A 20914-nucleotide genomic window follows, 5' to 3' on the forward strand; every position below is an offset into this window, starting at 1 on the left:
GACGTCGTTACGAACTATCGAGAGGTTCGGGGAAGTCCGGCATCGCCCACTTGCTCGTTAGGGTTGAGTCGTTTCCGCACCGGCGGTGTATCCGTGTCGTGATCAATCCACAACCGACCGTCATCATCTTCGGCCGACTCGCAGTACGGGACCACCCGGGCGTCCGTCACCATCGTCCGCAACCACTCCCGGAATTGTACAAACACGTGGTCGACACGGCCCCGTCGGTACCGCAACCAGTCGACCGTACCAGCAGCACTATCACCATTGCCACGCATTCTGTTCGGCGCCCCGTCCGCCGCCCGCGGTTTCGGCAACGGCGCCCCACCCCGACCCCCGTTCCACGCCATGCGCGACGGGGAATCCAGATGCGGATAGTGCGTCACGAAGGATTGCGGAATTTGGAACAGACGGTATCCCGTGTGCAACAGTTGCAGGACCCACGTCATTTTGTTCTTGCCGTAGCCGGAAAACGCTTCCTGAAAGGGCGGGAGGACGTCGCAGTAGCGCACCACCAGGTACGGTTCGTACCGGTTCGACAGTACGCACGGAATTTCCAACAGCACGCCGTCGGGTTGGCTTTTAATCCACGCCCGGTACTTTGTGGACCCGTGGCCTCCCACATTGGTGGGATCGAACGGGAAGGCCTGTCGGTTTCGGGAAAGTCGTTCGAGGGCGGCCTTGTGCGTGGGCATGACCGGCACGTTTTGATCCGGACATTCCTTCCACGCACGACACTGGCGTTGCAGTTGAAAGGCGGGGATGACCAGGGCGGTGCGTTCGTTCTGCGCTAGCGCGTGCCGAATGCGGGCCCCGGACAACGTGGCGTGCAAATCCGCGGACGGCCAAAAGTCCACGTCCACGTACACAATGTGGGTAGTGGTGACGGCGCGAAAGGCGAGATTGCGCAAGACGTTGACCGGGTAGTCGGACACCGCCGCCGCCGTGGACGGCAACGTTTGGACGGAGGCGAGCTGCTCCGGTGCACAACCCAACGCGACGAGTTGGGAGCGGACTTCTGCGACGGTTTGGTTGGTGAATACAGCGATGGACATGGGATGGGATGGACCCCATCGCTGACAGTGGTGCTCCATCATCCACAAGCGATCCTGACTCAACTGCGTGACCAGTGTATAGGATACGTCGTCCGGGGACAGACTGTGACAAACGGGAGCATCGGGGAAGTTGGTTTGAAAGGGAATGCTCGGAAGGGCGTCCGTTTCGGTTGACGACACTGAAGATGAGTTGCGAAAAACGAATACTCGTACCACGAAACCACAGAAAACTGCCAATAATAGCAATAGAAAAACTTGTAGAAGTAGTCGTTGCCAACGTCCGTACCCAATCCGCAGTCTTCGTTGCCAACGTTTCCTCCGTCTACGCCAGAGCCGACCTTTTTCACCACCGTGAGTCGTGTCCGCCGACGGAAACAAAGATGCCGTCGGAGGGTCGAAGGACGTCGGTCCACCCGAAGCCAGGGCGATGCCCGACAGCGGGGATATTCCGTGGTGTTGCGGGCTGCCGTTGGCGTTGCCGTTACTTTCGTGCACTCCGTGGCTCACCGGAACCACCGACGACCGCCGTTTGACCGACGGCATACTGGCACAACGGCTACGTACAGTCAAGGAGGGCTTCACAAAATCACCAAGTCCGTATTGATTACTCCCAATGTTGAGCGTGGTACGACGGACGAGGATTCAGCTTGCGAGGCCGCAAGGGACACCGGGCACGGTAGCAATATGAGATGAGCTAGCTAGAGTAGTAGTTAGTTGTAGAGAGAACTGTAAGTCGCGCTCACGGCTGCCTCGTTTGAAATCGATTTTCAAATTTTTTTTTTTAATTTTAAAAAACTTCCGCAACCAATTTGGGTCGTCCCATTCAAACATCGGACCTACGATGCCCGGTTCGAGCTTTCTCTCGACCTCTCGACCATGGCGTACCGGAATCGAGAGCTCGCCGCTCCACCCGCCCTTCCACCCCCCCCATCAAGAGTTTTGTTTTCACACTCACACACAAGCAGAACACAAGCATATAACTGAAAGGCACTGGCGAGATCGACGTCGCAAGGCTGGCTGTGGATCATGATTCCGAGGTACGCGTACGGGATCGCGGTCCTCCTCGGGGCGGATCAAGCCATCGCCAGCACCACGCCAACCGGCATTCGTGCCGTACCATGGGCGACGCCACACTCTCACAACAGAATGATTGATCAAGCTCACCATTTGCTGATGCAGGCACGTGTCCGTGATCTCTGCGAGTACGCGACGAGTAGTTATCCCATTTTCCAAACGGGCTGTCGCAAAGAGGCCCGCGTCGCACCGGACAACACGGCTCGGCCGATCCCATACGGAACGGTGCGACCTTCCGCCCACGCAGATACAACCCCAAAGCTCTCCCGTCGACTACTCGACTCCGACGAGGCCTTTCGTTGGGATTGGACCAGTCTAATTCTCGCCTTTCTCTGTGTCTTGTGTGCCGCCTTTTGCGCTGGTCTCATTATGGGTATTCTCAGTCTCGACGAGCTCCAACTCCACATTAAAATTCGGGCGGGATCCGATCCGGAAGAACAACGCTACGCCAACCGGCTTTTGCCACTCGTGCAACAACGTCATTTGGTTCTGGTGTCGCTCTTGCTTCTCAACTTTCTGGCCGACGAAGTTTTGCCACTCTGTCTCGACAACGTCATGCCGACCTGGATGGCCGTCTTGACGTCCGTCGTCCTCGTCGTTTTTGTTTCGGAAATCATTCCCTCCGCCGTCTTTATCGGACCCGATCAGTTGCGCTTGGCGAGTCAGATTTCACCCTTCGCCTACGCCGTCATTTATCTATTCTATCCCATTGCCTATCCTATAGCACTGCTCCTCGACTATCTCCTCAAAGGTGAAGACGAACTCGGCAACCAGTACAATCGGGGCGAACTCTCCGCACTGGTACGAATCCAGTACGAAGGCCGCCTGGCGGCCAAGCGCCGGGAACTCAAGGAACGACGCATGGAACAGGGGATTGCGGGGCTGGACGACGACGAGTCCCAATTATCCGATATTCCACCCTCGATTACCTTCCAGCACGACACGCATTCTATTCAGACTACCGAAGTCAACATGATGCAAGGCGCACTGGCCTTGAAAACCACCAACGCTCGCGACGTGTGTACCAAAATTCGGAAAGCTTACACCGTCATTGACAGTATGGTGTTGGACAGTGGCAATGTGGCCCGTATTTATGGAGTGGGTTATAGCCGCGTCCCCGTCTATCAACGCAACCAGCGGAGACCGAGAGATATCACCGGCATTGTTGGTATTCTACTAACCCGACAACTAATCTTGATTCAGCCCGAACACCGCCGACCCGTCTCGTCGTTGCCTCTGTACCAGCCCGTGTGTGTTGGACCGGAAGCCAACATGATCGAATTGCTACAAATGTTTCAGGGGGGCAGTGCCGGGAACAAAGGTGGGCACATGGCCCTCGTGTGTGAGCGTCCGGGGATCGCGACAACCGCCCTGGACCAGAAAAAGGCCATTCCTCCGGAAGCCGGCGTCATTGGTATCATTACCATGGAAGACGTAATTGAAGAATTGTTGCAGGAACCAATTTACGATGAAGGCGACCGAGAAGAACGGGAAGAAATGGAAAGAGCCGAGTGGGCCTTTCGCAAATGGCGTTTGTTTGTCAAACTCCGGCGTCGCCAGCGCGAGCTCTTGACAGAATTAGAAAGCACTGAAGGCACGCCCTTACTGACCAACCACAAAATGTACAATACTTCGACCATTTTCCGGCCGGAATAACCTAAACCTAGTTGCTAGAGATTTGCAGAGGCGGCGGCATACAAGTTATGCCAGTTTCTTAGATGCTGATAGTTGGATACTCTCCTTGCCCCTGGCCTAGCTCGAACCACTCACGAAGACACGCCGTTTCCTGGTTCCAGGTCTACCAGCCTCAAGAATGACACGACGTTGGGAGAGGACGTCCAAACCAATCAGTGCGGCTGGTCCCATGTATGGTCGCGTACCGTCTCCGAGGAGACTGGGGAAAACAGGCAGATCACCAACGGCCAGATCGACTTTTTCCCAAGGCTTCCATGAAGATGGGGGCTTGTCAAAACCAATTGGTCGACCTGTTGTCGAATCTTGTTGAACATCGCCAACAAACGTGAGCTCTTTTTTAATTGTCGGCAAGCGAAATGGCCTTCCGTCGATCCCAATGGCATCAATTGCTGGTCCCGTTTTATAATCGCTAGCTCCTTTGTCGGGCAAGCCCAAGAGCTTTGCCGCCGACCAGTTCACAGCCGAGAAGGTCGCGCCACAATCCAGAAACCCGAGAACTGGCTGGTTTGCTTCAGGTGCTGACAGCCGAATCCCTAAAAGGCCGGTTTCGTTAATGACGACCGCCGGAATTTCTACGAGCTTGTTACCGACGGCCCCGGCCGCTGTTCCGGATTTCCAAAATCGTATTCTTCCAGCCGGAAAGTCGAAATCGACGTCAAAGAGGGAAAGTGCTTCCATACCCAACATTCCTTCGACAGGATCATGTCCCGGATCAATATGCTCTTGCGGAAAATCTGTAATGACGGCAGTAAGGGAAGGCAACTCAATTTCCTTGTCCCCAGAGAATTTTCCACAGCAAAGGGACACGTCGGTCAGCTTGACAAGATCGTTGGATTGGGTGCTACCTCCCGACGCCAATCCTTGAAGCTTATTCTTTCCTGTCGCAATTCCTAGACTCTGTTGCAAGTGGGGCGTAATCAACTCAGTTGTCAAACCTGAATCCACCATGAAATCGTATGGTCCTTGCCCGTTGACTCTGAGACGAAGAGCGACATATTCTCGTCCTAACGCAGCCTTGGGGAGTTTTAGACGAATCATGGGTAGATCGGCAAGAGGCTCAATTTGGGCTGCGTGTGCCTGCGAAGAAGTCCAAAGAATCCCACCTGAAAGCAGTAGATCGCGTCGAGCCATTTCTTCGAGACGCATTGTGTCAGAAAAGCTGCGGCGACCCGGAGCTCGTCGGGGCTTGAACATCACAGCTGGAGAGAACGCATCAGTCCTTGTAGTGTCTGCTCGCAGAGTGAAGGTAACAACCGAAAGCAAGCAGAGCGACGATCGTAACTTCATGATGTAGTGAAGTATCTTTGATATTCCGATAAGCTCGTTGTTACTACGTTTCTGATGTTTTCTGGTCAAGACTAGAGTGGTGTTCGCATCGCGTTCTGAAAGTGGGCCACAGTCTTCGTTCGAATTCCCGGGAGTATTCACGACGAACCCTGACACCTAACTACCAGTTACGGACCTCGGTACAAATATAGTTCGCAATGGAAGAAAAAGTTGCTCTGGCTAGCGCATTCGTCGGACTCACTGCCCAGAATATTAGATCAATTTTCATTGAATAGCTTTAACTTTGGGCTTCTATGCTGACAAGCGAACACTGCAGCCCTCTTGGCAGTAATTTGATACATGCATCGTGGCGTCAGCAAGGTCTCGACTTCATCGAGCAAACGGCAATACCAAGTAACTCAAGTAAAAGAGTTTCCATAAATGCATGTAGTAGCTGTAAACCTGTCCAGCATTCTCGGGATCCACTCCTTGTGCATCCTTGCGCACTGAGCATCCACCCAAAAAGGCAGCAACAGCCGTCAGACTCCTGGATGCTGCCAAGCCTGCAGTTGGAGCTTGGAACGCTGCCTTCCCAAAGCCTACCCCAACAGTCCAGAAGAGACCCGACAAAAGGCGCCGGGATGCCTGGAAAATGCGTCCTTGTCCAAGACGAACCGAGAACGTGCGTACGTTTGAGTTCCTGTCTCCCGCCACATCAGGGACATCTTTCATCAGTGCAATCACAATTCCAAAGACAGCAAAAAATATGCTAGACAAATAACAACGAGGGTCGGTTGCTAGGCAATTCAGAACGGTGACTCCTGAACCTCCAAAAGCGGCAGCCTTGGCATGCGCAAAAAAACTCGCGTTGATTATAGCCCCCCGAACTGCTACAATGCAGAAGGCGGCGAGAAGTGGAAATCGCTTGAGACGAAAAGGTGGAAGGCTGTACATGGTACCCAATATCCCCGAGCCCCACAGAGCCACGTTCAATCCTTGTGTACTGAACACGGGGTTTGCTGCACCCAGCCAAAGGGAGCCAAAAAGAGCAAGAAGGATTGTGGCGATACCGTCCTTTTTACTGAGAATACCGGCGGCGATCGGTAGAAACGGCTTGTTGATCTTGTCGATTTCCACATCCGTAATCTGGTTCAGTCCTGTAATGTATATGTTCATCAGTAAAGCAGGAAACATGGCGTAAGCCATAGCCTGAATGTTAATCCTAGACATAGCAGCTTGTAGTGACGGAGCCGCCAAGGAATGTAGAGCGGGAATTGCGAGCGCCGAACCAATTAGAGTATGGGGGCGGGAAAACCTCCAAAGAACAATCGGAAACGGAGGGTTCTCCTTTGAAGATAGATCCGCCGCCGAGACCGTTGCCGCTTTAAGTTCTCTGTCGTTGGGCCTCTCTGAATCTTTGATTGTGCTCAAGGCCTGTAAGTAGCTTTCGCTGCGTAGCTCCGGAACCACAGAGCTTCCGATAGTCCAGGCTGTCAGTGCTCGGGGCTGCGGAAGCGCATAGCCGCTCGACAGGCCTACGGAAAGGTATGTCCACAACGCCGCAAGCAAGCTCAGCTCGAGCCTCATTTTTCTGATCACTTGCATTGATCCTGAATCAACTGAGGGCAAAAAAGCGAACGAATAAAAATAAATTACAAAGAGCCGACCGATTCAGAAGAGCTTCGTGTTTTTTACGGCACGACATAGTGGTACACGTCCAATTTTTGAGCAAATCTTACGGATCGAAATTCAGTAAGGAGAATCTGAAACACTGAAAAGAAAACTATGATATTCGTCGACCTCGTGAAAAAAAGTATTGCCCCAAGATCTACTATCCTTCCTAAAGTTTCGACCGACTTTTGCACTAACAGTAATTGTAAACATTAACAGTAAGGGAAGCCGTTCGAAATTCGAAATAGACAATGTGTATAGACACGCTATCAATATTAGACAATGCAAAACCCAAGTCTGATGCCTGTTGGAAGACTGTAATACTTCGTATCAACGAAGCTTCGATTCAAAAAACTCTCATTCGGTCGGGAGAAACGCTTTCAAAATATTACCTTAGAATGCAGGATGATAAGAGTTGGCCGAATCGACCATAGCGGCACCTAGGTCTACGATGGCTAGGTGAATGAACTTTTTGAGTAGTTTTTTTATGAATGCCATGCATTGACAGGCGAGAATATTTTTTCCTCGCATCCTAGATCAACCCTTACTTCCCGCAGCACGAACACTAAAGAGAGATATTGTCCTGAATCATCGACACAACTCGGACGGTGCATTTTTAAAAAGAGAACCGTCCAAAACGAGCGCATCAATCGTGGACGTCCTTAGGCTGACTCCACGCGTGAAGCCTTTGCGACTTTGGAAGCAGCTCTTGTTTCATGCTCAAGAAAGCTGGCGCGTCGAAACCACGTTGATCAAACGAGTCCAACATTCGAGTAATCAGATTAGAGAGTATTCTTGGGTGTTCGTGTTTTTTTACCTTGGATATAGTCCAAAACGCGTATAGAGAAATTCTGATAAACCATCCAAACCTCTTTCCAACGATAAAAATTGGAGAAGTGCGGCGGATCCAGTTCCAAGCAGCATCGGTGAAAGTTCGACTTCCACAAGAGTTACGCAAAACCGATAAAATGGCGTTTCTCCGTTGACGACAGCAAATAAGGAGATTGCGTTGAATTCTCCGCCATACGCCATTTTTACCCTGTGTTCATTCAAATACGATTTTCGGTTGTCCAAAAGAATGTTGGAGAGAGACGCTATACCAAACGCAGCGCTATAGGTCATCACTTGTCACAAGGCTTGTCTTTCATTAAAAGGACACTTTGATAGATCGGCCGGTAGTCCCAAGGCGTTGTTATCATCCGATGTTTCATGTTTGGTACTTTGTTAATTATGGTCTTGCAACTTCGTCGACGATACATCAGAAGATGTACAGGAAACGTTAAAGCGGGGATAGCAAGTGACAACCTTGTCATCAAAAGAGTTGGCCTTGCCACAGAAGGAGCCGTGCTTGTCTTGAGCACCCACAGCTAACAAATTCCCACCCGCTGACAATGCTTCTAGCTTCGTGGATTCGCCCACCGTGATTTCCTGATTACACCTGATGCGTGTCACGCCAAACGTTTCGTATATGGTGGACAGAGCACACATCATAGTACCTGCCCCCTTGGATAATTCATTGGCAAACTGAGACGGCAAAAACAAAATCAACTAAGCCGGATTGTCGTTGGACCAACGTATTACATCAGCAGCTACGTCCGTGTACATGACAGGAGTGTTGAATACGCCGTGGCGGAGCGTCAAAGTTCCATTACTCCATAATATCGGTCGCAAATTCAACGCCCAGACACCGTTGTTGAGTTGTTGGTACACTGAACAAACCTGGTTTTTGCTAAAGAACCATGACAGACCCTTTTTTGAACGCCCTGCTTGAATATAATCGTAGCCGCATCGTGGCCCAGAACAAAAGCAGTTTCAGTAAACAAAAAAGAGGTGTCCAGGGACGGCACGTAGCAGATATGGAGCTGAAATTGAGCTTGTGTTGCTCGGTCGCCTTCTGTGGTGTTGCTAAATTTTTCCCCGGTGAGTTTCTTCTATAGCTCATGCTTCAATCGTCCTGTGGTATCCTTGCCCCATGGTTTCCGGTTATAAGCCAACACACCCCAGTACTGTGGTGACAATAGCGTATAAAAACGGATGCTTGTTTTGTTGCTGGTTTTAGCATTTCGCTCCAGGACAAGCTGCCAGTCGACGGGAATTGTCTGTCAAAATGAGATTCTGACTGACTGTGACTGGCTGACTGACTGACTGCTATGTAATGGTCAAGGCACCAAGCCGTGCGGTTCCTCTAAGAAATCTTTTGTGAACGATTACGACATGTCCGGAGCCCTATAGGATGTGTCGTTCATGGACTGACTGTGAAAAAGATGAAAGATGATCTAACCGTATGTTTTCATAACAAAAGGCTGACGCTGATTTTGTTAGCTAACTCAAAGCTGCGCTCCACCCAAATTTTTAATGTTACATTACACCACTTTCAGTATTGGCGTGAGGTACAATTTTGTCTGTTGAAAATCTATACTGTTCTATCGGATCTCGAGGCCTTGACATAGTGCAGATGTTAGACAAGGCAACATCATCACAGTCAATGAAGAAAGAAAATAGAATTTGTGGACTAAACCATTGGAATATCCTTTTCGTACTGGTACACGGATGCGCATCAACATTAGCTTTCACATCCCCTCACCCGGTGAATCAATTTCGTCGCGATAAATTGGAGTGCTCATCCACATTTCGGGTGATTCTGGGGGTCGCCGCAGCGGTAGGTGTCACCAGAGGATTCAAAATTGTGCAACAAGGGGATGTGGCGCTAGTGGAGCGTCTCGGAAAATACCAGTCTCGGTTGAATCCCGGTTTCCACGTTATAATTCCTTTGGTAGACCGCGTTCGTACAACCATTACGCAGCGGGAGCAAGTCTTTGATATTCCGCCCCAAGAATGCATCACTTCAGACAATGCTCCCCTTTCTGCGGATGCCGTCGTCTACTGGCGTGTAGTAGATCCAGAAAAGGCGACGTACTCCGTCGTCAATCTTGAGATTGCTATACAAAATTTAGTCCTGACCCAGATTCGATCCGAAATTGGCAAGCTTACACTCGACGAGACTTTTTCGGCCCGAGAGAAAATCAACAGTATCCTCTTGAAAGATTTGGATATTGCGACAGATCCATGGGGTGTCAAAATATCGCGCGTTGAAGTCCGGGACATTGTGCCAAATCGCGAGATTATGCAGGCAATGGAAATGCAAATGGCAGCGGAAAGGACGAAACGAGCAGTTATCATCAAATCGGAAGGGGCCCGCGAAAAAACCGTAAACGAAGCACGCGGTGAGGCAGAATCTCGCCTGATTGATGCTAAAGCAGCAGCCGAAGCTGTCAAGTTTGAAGCGGAAGCGGAGGCTTCAAAGTTAGAGCTGGAAGCAACTGGTGCGGCCCGCGCTCTCGGGATACTCGGGACCGCACTAGGATCTCAAGCCGATGCTGCCAAGTTTCAAATTATGCGTGAGTTCATCGCAGCTAAGCGAGACTTGGCCAGGAGTGAGAATGCCAAGGTCATAGTTACTTCTGATGCTCCAAGCGACATACTCGGCAAAGCTATGGCCTTCTACGAATCATCTCAGCCATCGAATGAGTAATCCATACAGCTCTATCCTTGACTTGCTATCCTTAATTTGCCTTTAGACTATGTTCATATAACGCTTGGGCACGAGGGGAACATTACCATTGGATAGTCGTTCACAGCTAGCAGTGGCTACTTTGTACTCATCAGGATATTTCAAAAGAACGCCTTCCGGAGCAAGCTCTTTTCCAGTAGACCATCTTGTTGTATCAACTGGAATAGAACATGTGAACAGAATGCGTCTAAAGCGTCCAATTAGCGGGACCAAGCCAAGCTTGGTCCATGTTGTCTTAAGAAAGATCTCCGAGTTCATGTTTTCCTTTGGAGTCACGTTGACAAACATGTCAGGATGTCTCAGAAATGTAGGCATAACGTCCAGAGTTTTCAAAATCAGGCTGGACGGTGCAGTGTAAAAGCGGTCATTAAAGCCCCAATAGTTCTCTCCTTCCGATAACCAGATCCTCTCGGAGGGTAGCTCTGAAAGCTTTAATGGGCATTTATAAAACTGGTCTGTACGGGTAATGATAAATCGATCATATGTTTGCTCCCAGCCGTCTTTTTGGATACGCTGTGCCACAAACCATCGAAACATGTGCACCATGGCTGCACTCGCATCGTACCCTTTCACCCCGCCAAGAATAAGAGGGTAGATCGACGAAGGATAGAATTCGAAGGCGGCTTTCCTCCATTCAGATCCCCCGATGAGGTCAATTGCATCGGCCCAATCGTCGTATCTTGGAATCCACTCAATGTGTTTTGCCCTTGTGAACAGAGAAGCATTGCTATATTCCACTTGATCAGGAATCTGAACAAAAAGGGCCAAATCGGCCTGGTTGGCGTCAAGTACGTTCGTATACAGAGATCTCCAGGCTGTCTCTCCACACCGTAAGTCGCCAATAAGAACAACAAGGGTTCGGTTACGGTTTACTGCAAGCGAAGGCTGGTTCATGTTTCTTGAAACAGTGGGAACAAGGATTTCGCTCTTTTTTGGTAAGGGTAACAGAGGGATCTCGAACGACTTGCTCATGGAATGGGCGCTCCGTGCTCTAATCGCACCCAGGAGTGACGACGACGCCTTTGTTGCCAACGACTTCTTCGAATCTGGGTTACTTGGAAAGATGCAGATACTTGTCTTCACAAATACAGAGCAGATCGCAGTAATTCCAAAGACTGTCAATATTGTAGCCTTCCACATTCTTCCTTTCTCTTTCTTCTTCTCACCGCCATTTGTTGAACGAGTCGGTTGGGCCTTCCTGAATGGAGCGATGGATCTTCGCGGCTTTCGTATCATAGCTTCCCTCTGCTTTTCCCGCAAGCCTTTCTCTTTTCGTGATTATTGATAAGTGCATGAACTTGAGTGCTGGAGGTGTATTAATGCCACAACAGAAAAATTCGAGTTTACACACAGGATCAGAAGATTGCAAGGCCATCACCGTGTAGTCTGAATAACTCTTTCGTGACAGGGAGGGGACCAGAAAGTTGGAAAGACGGATAGAGATTCACAGTCAGACAGCAGTGTGAGTCCAAATAAATGCCAACCCTAAGTAAAATGGCTTTCTAAAAAGGGTCGTTTCTGAGGGAAAAGGAACTGACTGGAAGTGGCGGCCAACCATAGGTAGATGCTTGATATTTTACTGTTACATGTACAAAGAACAGCTACTGTGCTTTTTTTCTTTTTTCAAAACAAAGTTACGTTGACAGTAGTGTAAAGCACTTTCATGCCCGGCATGATCTGATAACAATTTCATCGTCGCATTTCTTCGCAAGCTCTTTCAAGACGGCACGGCCGCAGTCTCGGATAACGAAATTGCTTGCTTTGTATTTGCTCAATACGAGTAAGACGACCTCAATCCCTCCACGTTCAGCGATGACATTGGCATTTTCCGAGTCTTTTGCTAATCGCGACAAAACACCACAAGCTGCCAACTGCAAGTCTGCGTCTAAACCGAGGATAGAACGATTCCTTCCTGCTTCCATCGCTGCGAGAACAAGATCTAAACCGTCGGACTCCATGATGGAAGCTCTGTTTTCGTAGGTTTGCGCTAAATTTGAAAGCGCAAGACAAGCGGATTCTTGGAGGCTGACATCAGAATCGGAAGCAGAGCCAAATTTTCGCATGACTGCAAGAACAGCCATGACTCCTCCTTGTTTGCCAATCGAGATTGAGTTGTAAATGTTCTGTGCAATATGAGCCAGCGCTTTGCAACCTTCGCGCTGTACCAGCAAACACTCGGCTCCACTGTGTTTCTGCAACGCTTCTAAGACTACCTGGATACCTCCATCCTCTGCTAAACAGAGTTGACGGCTTTTGCTATCTTTAGCAAGGTTAGCGATTGCGGTGCAACCGGCCTGTTGCAACATAGCCGAAAGATGGCTACCCGAATTGTGTCGACGCATAGCCCTAAGCAGTACGCTTATACCGCCTTGTCTCATTAGCATGGTACGGATGCCAGCGCTTTTGGTGAGACCCTCTCTGGATAGACTAGTCAAAAGGAGACAGCCGACTCTTTGAAGCTCGCCGTCTAGATCAGTCCCAGAATTGTGCCTGAGCATTGCGGAAATGATAAGATCGATTCCACCTCGCAAAGCAATCCACATTGCGTTACTCTCGAGTAAAGAGAGGCTCCAGAGCGCCCCGAGGCAAGATGCTTGCACTGCTGCGTCGCTCTGATTGACTCTGTTGTGACGCTGCATCGCAGCCAATATCACTCTAATTCCCCCTTGTTTTCCGATGGAGGTCTTGGTGGTATCGGCATTCAGTGCCAAAGTCCACAGTACACGGCAGCCAATTTCTTGCACGCTACGAGCCTTTTGGTCATATCCATTCAGTCCTCGCATTGCTGCTAAAACAACTTGTATACCACCTTGTCTTGTTACGGAATTCCGCCTGGATTCCGTCGTTGAAAAACAGAGTAAAGCATGACAGCCATAGAGCTGTATATTCGGTCTTTGTGAATAAGTATTCATACAATGCACGATGGCAGAAATTGCCGCTTCTGCAAAGGCTTTTTCATTGTAGTTCTCAGCCACTAGTACTACCTCTTTTAAGGATTCAAGTACTCGGCCGGCATTTTTAGAATCTTTTATCTCTTGAACGAGCTTCCCAGCCCTTATCTCCGGCAGTGTGCCCATCGCCACTTTGGCTGCACTTGTGTTGGTAGTTTTAGGGGGCAGAGGTGAGCTGTTGACGTACTTTGATGCATATTGTGAGCAGTTGTTCACGTTAATAAGGTTTGTATCACAGCTTCATAGGTTACGCTTTCGTGCTTCCAACGGTATTTTCAACCGCAATAACTGACTTCCCATTAAGGCTTTTACAAACATTTACCGTTTGTAAGCATCATTATACTTGTTAAGGTAGATAGGCTTCGCCAATAAATCTGCTGACAAACGGCCTGGTACCGTTATTTGAAGTTCTTAGAAATCACCTAATTTTGGCTTTTCTGGACGTCCGAGCCATCGACGGCGACTTTTGCTATTTTTCCACTTAGGTAACGGTTGATTTTTCATAGTGACATCGGAATGAGAAAACCACGAGCAGGACTTATTACTCTTCTTTGTCGACAGCGATTCAGTTGACCTTTGATCTACGTAACACAACTGTGAACAGCAAAAAGCTCTGACTAAAATAACCGTTGATTCTTTCATTGGAGGGCTTCCCGGCCTTACATTAGTAGTTTAGAATAGCTGTTCATACGACACATGAACGACATAAAACTGATGAATGTTACACTTTACTGTTACACGTACAGTTGGTTCTTTTTTCTTTCCTCGTTCGGCCTGCTCTGTACGCCTGTCTCTTCCGGCTGCACGTGTGCGTATACCTTCAAGTCACCAAGTGCCATTCCACTGATTGAATCTGTGAGGTTGCGATCCCTTGCCATTAACCATGAGCGCTACTCCCGTAAAGCCACGTATCCTAGCCCTCTTCGATGTTGATGGGACACTGACGATTCCTCGGGGTGAAATTACCCCTGACATGATGGCGTTCATGAAGGATCTCAGCAAGAAAGTGACTGTTGGTATTGTCGGAGGTATGCGGCCTGTTTGATCGGAATTGGAAGGTTTCCTTCGCCTCTGTACGGCTCGTTTATCTTAGATTTTGGCTCACATTGCTCTTCAATTCAGGAAGCGACTTGCCTAAACAGGAAGAACAGCTCGGGACTGGTATTGTCGACGTGTTTCCGTGGAATTTTTCGCAAAATGGTTTGGTCGCGTACAATAAAGGTCAGCTATTGGAGGTGCAGACCATTGCTAAATTTCTGGGGGAAGACAATGTGAAGCGCATCGTCAATTGGGTTTTAAAGTATTTGGTAGATATCGACATTCCTGTCAAGGTATGCAACGGCTTTGATATGTTGTATTTCGCTTAATCACGTCAAACTAATTCGAAAACAATCTTCGTTTCTTGCAGCGTGGAACTTTTTTTGAATTTCGCAGTGGAATGTTTAACATTTCGCCTATTGGTCGTAATTGCTCCCGAGAAGAGCGCAACGAATACGAAAGATTTGATTTGGAAAACAACGTCCGCAAAAAAATGGTGGAAGCCATGGCCAAAGAATTTGCTGACTTGGGGTTGACTTATTCCATTGGGGGCCAAATTTCGTTCGATTGCTTTCCGAAGGGATGGGACAAGACCTATTGCCTAAAGTTTCTAGATGCTAGTGAATTTGACGAAATTCATTTTTTCGGTGACAAGACCTTCGAAGGAGGCAATGATTTTGAAATCTTTTCGCATGAGCGAACGATCGGCCATACTGTCACTTCCCCCGATGACACGAAAAATCAATGCACTAAGCTATTTATGTAATGAAAAGACGTTTTCGAGCCGCGCGATAACATTGATTACACAACGTTCTTAATATTTAATTTTCTGCCGTTTGCCCTGTCTTGCACCAACGCAATGTGCGATAGTTATCAAGTGTAGACTTCACCTAGAGACCGTTTTTTGGTCCCTTGCAGCTTCTTTGTACCGCAGGCGCCGCACTTCCGAGCTGACTTAGCGTTATGAAGAGTACATGTAGGGCATTCCCATTGCTTCGACAACTGGGCAGGAGCAAGCGAATGGTCTGAGGATTCTCTAGCCACTGTCGATATCGAATCTTGAGTCATTTCATCCTCACATGCCCTTGCCAACATCCCTTTGGCGCTCGCGGGACTGCTCTGAATACTATCAACGGGGTGGCTAAGACCGATTCCTGATGACGTCTCCACGTCTCCGTATTCTAAGGCTTTGTTCAATTTTGACGCATTTTCAGTCTTCTGCTTTGGCTCGGCGGCCGTGTCGGAACGGCAGTCCAGGCCACATTCAGGATCTATATTTTCCTCTTCGTTCAAGGATGATAAGTGCTGACAATGAGCAACTTGAAAGGGATCCTCGGAACTAGAATCCACCAAAGAGTCCGCAACGGAATCTGCTTTCTTTTCTTTCTCGGCTTTCTGCATTTGTGTACTCAATGGAGACCCAGATTCAGGTTTTTCGTCCAAAAGTTCTTTTTCATCTTCGCTCTCCTGAATATTTTCGAGTTCCGCAAGAGCCAAACGCTCCTCTTCGTCTTGCTGACGCTGCTGGATGAGACTCCAAGTCACTTCCAGACCAAACACAAAGGAAACAGAATCAGTTCCTCTCATTGCTGCTCGGAAGATCGGATCATCTACAGTGTCACTTGATTGGTGATGAGACCAATGGCGCATATTTTCCTCATCCGGCATCCCGATTTGCTCTTGGTAGTCTTCGCCACGCTCGTTGTTCACAATCGCACTAGAGCCCAAGATGTCAATGGCGTTCTCGTTTTCGTCCAGAGATTTGTCGTCGTCAGCCTTCATTGACATAAGACGGGGCACCAGAGCTGTCCATCGCTCCAACCAAACGCTTTGCAGTCGACGAGCAGCGTCAGCAATGTCATCGCCTGGGGACCAAACTTTCAATACGTTGGCAAAAATACGGTTGACGTCTTTGGAGAAGGTGGAAACGCTTTTGTAGGCTGCCGACTGGTCAACTTCCAGGGTAAGTTTGCTTGAAATGGTTCCAAAGTCCATAGGTTGCTTCACAAGCTTTTCGTACTCATCCTTAGCACGTCCATGCTCTGTTGGTATCAAAGGTTTGAGAAAGAAGGACGAGTCCTCCTGGGCCTTGATGTCCTCCAGCAACTCGCGACACGCTGCCAGTTTCTTGGGCAAAACGTTCATGGCTTCCATTTCGGCGTTGTCATGGATAATCTCGCACCGTTCACATCGGAGCTTGTCGTGAGTATCAGAAGGCGTTCCCGTTCGTAGTTTGAACAAATTCTTGAGGTCTTTGGTTGATAGCTGATTGGTCTGTTCTTTGTCGTCGACCACGGACTGCAGTCCCTCTTTTGAGAGCTGGCGCTGGAAAATCTTTTCTTCCACAGTTCCGGTTGCCAAAAAGCGATACGTAAAGCACCGTTTCTTCTGGCCGTCACGCCAGCATCGAGCTGCAGCCTGCTTATCCACCGCAGGATTCCAGTCGGGATCAAACAAGACCAAACGGTTGCCCCCAATCAAGTTCAAACCACTGGTGGCGATAGAGTAACATCAAGAAAACCGTGAGCAAATCTTCCGCTGAAAATGTATGGGACGACAAGTACAGACGAGAACGTTTATGTACGTACCATCCACCGGCTTTGCTGGAAAGCAAAAAAGCGACGAGGGGCGAATTGGGGTCGTTGAATTCGTCACACATTTTCTGTCGCTTTTTCATCGTGATGGATCCGTCTAGACGGCAAAAGCCCCAGGAATTTTCGCGACACATGCGTCCAATGAGATCCAGCGTTTGCGTGTAATTGCTCACAATGACAATCTTATCGTTACCGTTGCCCGGTTTGCGCATTTCCTTCATAAGGCGGTAGAGAACAAACATTTTACCGGACCATTCGGGGCGTACGGGAGCAAAGTCTCCCCGTCGGCCGCCTCCTTCACCGGGAACATACGGGAGAAATTTGGCAATGCCGTCCGCTCCCGGTGCGGCCATGGAAGCCTTGTCGTCGTCCTCGTCCGTGTACTTGACTACTTTACCACCCCGTTTGTTACTTGGGCCCACCGCAAAGCTTTTGTCTTCTTCTGCCACCAGGCTGGGATGATTGGCGAGCTTCATTAGCATTTGAATAGATGAAAGACAGTTGACTTGCTTGCCGTCCAAAACGTGTTGCATGTCTTTGCTGTTGACGAGATGTTGGTACATATTTTGTTGAATTTCGGTCAGATTGCAACAGACAACTTGTACGAGTTTCGGTGGTAGGTGCTGTGCGTTGAGCGTATTGACCCGGCGTAGAATAAAATCGTTGACGATCCGACTCATATCGTTTTGAATTTGCATCATTTTGTGTTTTTGGGCGTCGGAGGCGTCGGGCTCGCGTCCGCGCAGAATCGGGAAGAGTGTTTTGCGGCGGAATTCTTCCGGCGTTCCCAGTATGCCGGGATTGGTAAAGTCCACCATGGCGTAGAACTCTTGCAAGTCGTTCTGCATGGGCGTTCCGGTCAGAAGCACCCGTCGTCGGACCGGCAGGGAATTGAGGGCACGGGAGGTTTGGTTGTCGCTGTTTTTGAGGCGGTGTGCTTCGTCGCAAACGAGCAAATCGCAGCAGTCGGCGTGTTTGGACAGACGCCCGACGTGGGTCCGGATGCACTCGTAGCTGGCAATCATCACGTTGAATATTTTGGTACGCACAAAGGTATCCAGGTTGCGTTCGACGGTTTTGCGGTCGGCTTCGGCGATTGCCAACGTTTTGACTACCCCCGGTCCGAGCCATTTGACGAATTCGTTTTCCCAATTTTTGACGAGACTGCAGGGACAAACCACAATGACCCGTTTCGCGGTCGGGGCTCCGTTGGCAGTGATGCCAGTTTTGAGCAGCGTATGAATGAGTGTGACGGACTGTAGGGTTTTGCCGAGACCCATGTCATCGGCTAGAATACTGTCCCGAACAAGGACAAACGGAAGAAAATAGAGGGTGTCAGTCCAGGGCCGCCGAGGCCAGGGTAAAGCAGCAAGTCGTCCGAGCGTGCCCCAAAGTTACGTACCAACCGTGACCATTGAAGTCTTTGAGACCCATGACACATTCGTAGATAAACTGTACACCTTCTCGTTGATGAGGTCGTAGCCATTTGGCCAGGACGGGTGGTACGTATACGTTCTGTTTGCTGTAGGCGTGTACTGGAGCCGGACGCAGGACCGTGACGCTTTCTTCGATTCCATTCTCGTCCGGCCGGAGTTCCGTAACGACGGCAGGAGGAAGGCCTTTGGGTTCGGCAGGGGCTTGGCCATTGGACTCCGCTGACGGGTGCGGACTGGTCCAAACACAGAGCGGTTCGAAGGGCCGGTCCGGTTCCTTCTCTTCGTCATCACTGTTGTCGGAGTCGTCCGTTTCGTCGTCAGTGTGTTCCGATTTGGAAGCCAGATTGGGAAGTTTGAAGGTGAGTCCACGTCCGGCCCGCGCCATGAGTTTGGCCATACCATCCATTCGGCGCTTGGGCCCGAGCGACGACTGTTGGAGCGCAACTTGCGCGTGCTTGCCGTAAGCCCGCCGTTTGAGCATGGGACGCTGGAACTTTTTCTGTAAAGCGGGACACGAAAGACCGGACAGTAGCGGAGCTCTTTGGACAATCATTCGGGCGCCGGGTGCAAAGAGCTTGGAGGAAGACGTCACTTTGATGGGTGGAGCATACGGACGGCTTATGCCGGGGTTGTCCGACGAGGACGACGGAAGCACTTTGCGTTTGAATAACATCTTATACTGTCAATGCCTTTGTATATTCAACGAGACGAAGGCTATAGCGGAAGCAATGCCGTTCAACAACACTCACTGTCAATTTCTGCGCGGGGCACCGTGTGTGCCTGGGGTTGGCGGTAGAAATGCGATTGTTCCCTGTACGAAATCCACGTATACCCCTACGGAGGATTCTAGAACACGATGGCTCGAATCGAAACCTTCGCCACCGGGTTCGTCCGCTTGTCAGATAATTGCTTGTCAAGGTTCTCGCAAGCAGACCATTCTGTCTAGAAAAAGTCCGATTGAAAACAGTTGCGTCGACAAAAGCAGCGACATCAATTTACATGTCCGACCGGTTACGATATCCAGCGACATCGTCTACCTAGTCTATTCGGCTCGACGCCCTCCATGGGAATCTGCCGTTTCAGGGAGGGTGTGTAGTATACACACAATCTTCTCTGGACATCGGTCAGCATGAGTTCTAAAATCATGGGACGAACGGCCTCCAGTAGCTCGCTATCGGAAGCTTCCTTTGACGGAGGATCATCGACGTACGAAGCAACCAAAGCGCGCCAATCGATTCAATCGCAACCGGACAAAATCCACTGGGAGCACGCGGCGGCCTTTCGTGATCATCCCTACCGACTACTGCACCACCAACGCGGTTTGATCGGAGTAGTACGGGTTCGCTTGTTGGAAGCAACCGATCTGAAACGTTCGTACTGGTCTCCGCTCGCACTAGGTCCGGTCAAGCACTTGGGATTGAGCAAAGCACATGGACAGGTTTCTAGCTTTTGTGCCTTTCATCTCGGTTTTGCTCCCTCCGACCCCGAGGCTGCCACGTACGCGACAGCAACGTCCGTCGGTTTCAACAAAAAACCCGCCGCCAAACCCAAAGATGTTCCGCCCACACGGGTACTGAAGAGTCCCGTAGTGCCGGCCAACGACAATCCAGTCTGGGAAAATTGTCAGTTCGAATTTCCCCTCCGCAAAGGCGCCATGCCGTCCGACGGCATGCGGGTGCACATTCACGTTAGTGTCGAAGAAGACGGGACGGCCATGGAACATTTCCTACCGGGAGTCTCGTCCCAACGTACACGCATGCTGGGATTGGGCAGTTTGGACGTCACCGAACTATGCTTGGGCGAAACGGCCTCGGGACAATTGTTGCCGGGGGTCCAAGATGCGTGGATTCCCATTTCCCTCAAGGGACAAGAAATTCCTGATTTGGACCGGTCGAATCGGGACGACCCTTTGGCACAACCCGTTACCAAGCCGGCCCCCTCAACCGCAACGGGTGTCTTACGGGTGTTGGTTTCGTATACTCCGTTGGGTCTCGATCCTCAGCCTAAGGATATTATAGCGTTGGAGGCCTTTGCGCGTCGCAATCCCCTCTCCAGCTCGTGCAGACCCCTTATCCCACCTCTCATGCCAATGACGGTACTCGAGCGCCGCGGCCAGTACCTGCTGGCGGAATACGTTGCGAGCGACCAACGCAAGGCCTGCGTCCGATTGCACCGGAACGCGGTCTTTGTCGTGGAACGACAAAACCTCGTCGACGCCGCACACAATCTCGCCCTGTTGCCTGCCGACGTTTGGATGTCCACGCCCGTGGGACGCAAAATGGGGGAAATCGCCGGACCTGTCGTCGCGGCGTCCCGGGAATTGCTACTGCCGGCCTTTTACAGCTTCAAACTAGTGTGGGTGGCCGTGCGGACCACCACGCTGGCGAGCATGTCGGGAGTACGAGCTTTGGGGTCCACACTTTGGCAAGAAGGATCCTCGTCCCTGATTGTCGGTCAGCAACAGTCGAGGGATTCGTACAGGGAGCACGAGCAAAGAGAGCGGAAAGTGGCCACGGCACAGTTTGTGCATTTGTAGACTGGACAACCAGGTACCTTCTGACCG

The 20914-nt window shown here is 50.2% G+C and overlaps 10 protein-coding genes across 10 annotated transcripts; 4 read left to right on the forward strand and 6 right to left on the reverse strand.

The window, feature by feature from the left end:
• Positions 1-14: 14 nt before the first annotated feature.
• On the reverse strand, positions 15-1598 carry PHATRDRAFT_37855 (predicted protein; the record flags this gene model as incomplete). Its single annotated transcript, XM_002181995.1, has 1 exon — positions 15-1598. The coding sequence occupies one exon, from the start codon at positions 1596-1598 to the stop codon at positions 15-17; it is 1584 nt and encodes a 527-aa protein (XP_002182031.1).
• Positions 1599-2081: 483 nt separating this feature from the next.
• On the forward strand, positions 2082-3806 carry PHATRDRAFT_47599 (predicted protein; the record flags this gene model as incomplete). Its single annotated transcript, XM_002181833.1, has 1 exon — positions 2082-3806. The coding sequence occupies one exon, from the start codon at positions 2082-2084 to the stop codon at positions 3783-3785; it is 1704 nt and encodes a 567-aa protein (XP_002181869.1). The 3' UTR covers positions 3786-3806.
• A 3-nt stretch (positions 3807-3809) lies between these two features.
• On the reverse strand, positions 3810-5118 carry PHATRDRAFT_54765 (predicted protein). Its single transcript, XM_002181996.1, has one exon. It carries the CDS (start codon positions 5109-5111, stop codon positions 3882-3884), a length of 1230 nt encoding a protein of 409 aa, XP_002182032.1. The 5' UTR covers positions 5112-5118; the 3' UTR covers positions 3810-3881.
• Positions 5119-5480: 362 nt separating this feature from the next.
• On the reverse strand, positions 5481-6853 carry PHATRDRAFT_47601 (predicted protein; the record flags this gene model as incomplete). Its single annotated transcript, XM_002181997.1, has 1 exon — positions 5481-6853. Exon 1 carries the CDS (start codon positions 6693-6695, stop codon positions 5481-5483), a length of 1215 nt encoding a protein of 404 aa, XP_002182033.1. The 5' UTR covers positions 6696-6853.
• Positions 6854-9246: 2393 nt separating this feature from the next.
• On the forward strand, positions 9247-10293 carry PHATRDRAFT_37859 (predicted protein; the record flags this gene model as incomplete). Its single annotated transcript, XM_002181834.1, has 1 exon — positions 9247-10293. The coding sequence occupies one exon, from the start codon at positions 9247-9249 to the stop codon at positions 10291-10293; it is 1047 nt and encodes a 348-aa protein (XP_002181870.1).
• A 42-nt stretch (positions 10294-10335) lies between these two features.
• Positions 10336-11677, reverse strand: PHATRDRAFT_47603 (predicted protein; the record flags this gene model as incomplete). The annotated part of the gene is made up of 1 exon (XM_002181998.1): positions 10336-11677. The coding sequence occupies exon 1, from the start codon at positions 11566-11568 to the stop codon at positions 10336-10338; it is 1233 nt and encodes a 410-aa protein (XP_002182034.1). The 5' UTR covers positions 11569-11677.
• A 316-nt stretch (positions 11678-11993) lies between these two features.
• PHATRDRAFT_37861 (predicted protein) lies at positions 11994-13115 on the reverse strand (the record flags this gene model as incomplete). Its single annotated transcript, XM_002181999.1, has 1 exon — positions 11994-13115. The coding sequence occupies one exon, from the start codon at positions 13113-13115 to the stop codon at positions 11994-11996; it is 1122 nt and encodes a 373-aa protein (XP_002182035.1).
• A 997-nt stretch (positions 13116-14112) lies between these two features.
• PMM1 (phosphomannose mutase) lies at positions 14113-15117 on the forward strand. Its single transcript, XM_002181835.1, has 3 exons — positions 14113-14311; positions 14406-14614; positions 14692-15117. The coding sequence occupies exons 1-3, from the start codon at positions 14167-14169 to the stop codon at positions 15085-15087; spliced, it is 750 nt and encodes a 249-aa protein (XP_002181871.1). The 5' UTR covers positions 14113-14166; the 3' UTR covers positions 15088-15117.
• A 1382-nt stretch (positions 15118-16499) lies between these two features.
• On the reverse strand, positions 16500-18427 carry PHATRDRAFT_14180 (predicted protein; the record flags this gene model as incomplete). The annotated part of the gene is made up of 4 exons (XM_002182000.1): positions 16500-16812; positions 16910-17274; positions 17365-18211; positions 18318-18427. Coding segments are annotated over 4 exons (1635 nt in total), but the record flags the coding sequence as incomplete, so codon positions are not given.
• A 1053-nt stretch (positions 18428-19480) lies between these two features.
• Positions 19481-20887, forward strand: PHATRDRAFT_47607 (predicted protein; the record flags this gene model as incomplete). The annotated part of the gene is made up of 1 exon (XM_002181836.1): positions 19481-20887. The coding sequence occupies one exon, from the start codon at positions 19481-19483 to the stop codon at positions 20885-20887; it is 1407 nt and encodes a 468-aa protein (XP_002181872.1).
• Positions 20888-20914: the final 27 nt, after the last annotated feature.

This window comes from Phaeodactylum tricornutum, chromosome 14 (assembly GCF_000150955.2).
Source record: "Phaeodactylum tricornutum CCAP 1055/1 chromosome 14, whole genome shotgun sequence".
In the NCBI taxonomy this organism is placed as follows: Eukaryota; Bacillariophyta; class Bacillariophyceae; order Surirellales; family Neidiaceae; genus Phaeodactylum; species Phaeodactylum tricornutum.

Bases quoted from the DNA above. Each gene is read 5' to 3' on its own strand.
- PHATRDRAFT_54765 (XM_002181996.1), bottom strand. From the start codon at position 5,111: ATGAAGTTACGATCGTCGCTCTGCTTGCTTTCGGTTGTTACCTTCACT.
- PMM1 (XM_002181835.1), top strand. From the start codon at position 14,167: ATGAGCGCTACTCCCGTAAAGCCACGTATCCTAGCCCTCTTCGATGTT. The intron at 14,312-14,405 runs GTATGCGGCCTG...TCTTCAATTCAG, and splicing joins GACTGTTGGTATTGTCGGAG to GAAGCGACTTGCCTAAACAG. The intron at 14,615-14,691 runs GTATGCAACGGC...CGTTTCTTGCAG, and splicing joins ATATCGACATTCCTGTCAAG to CGTGGAACTTTTTTTGAATT.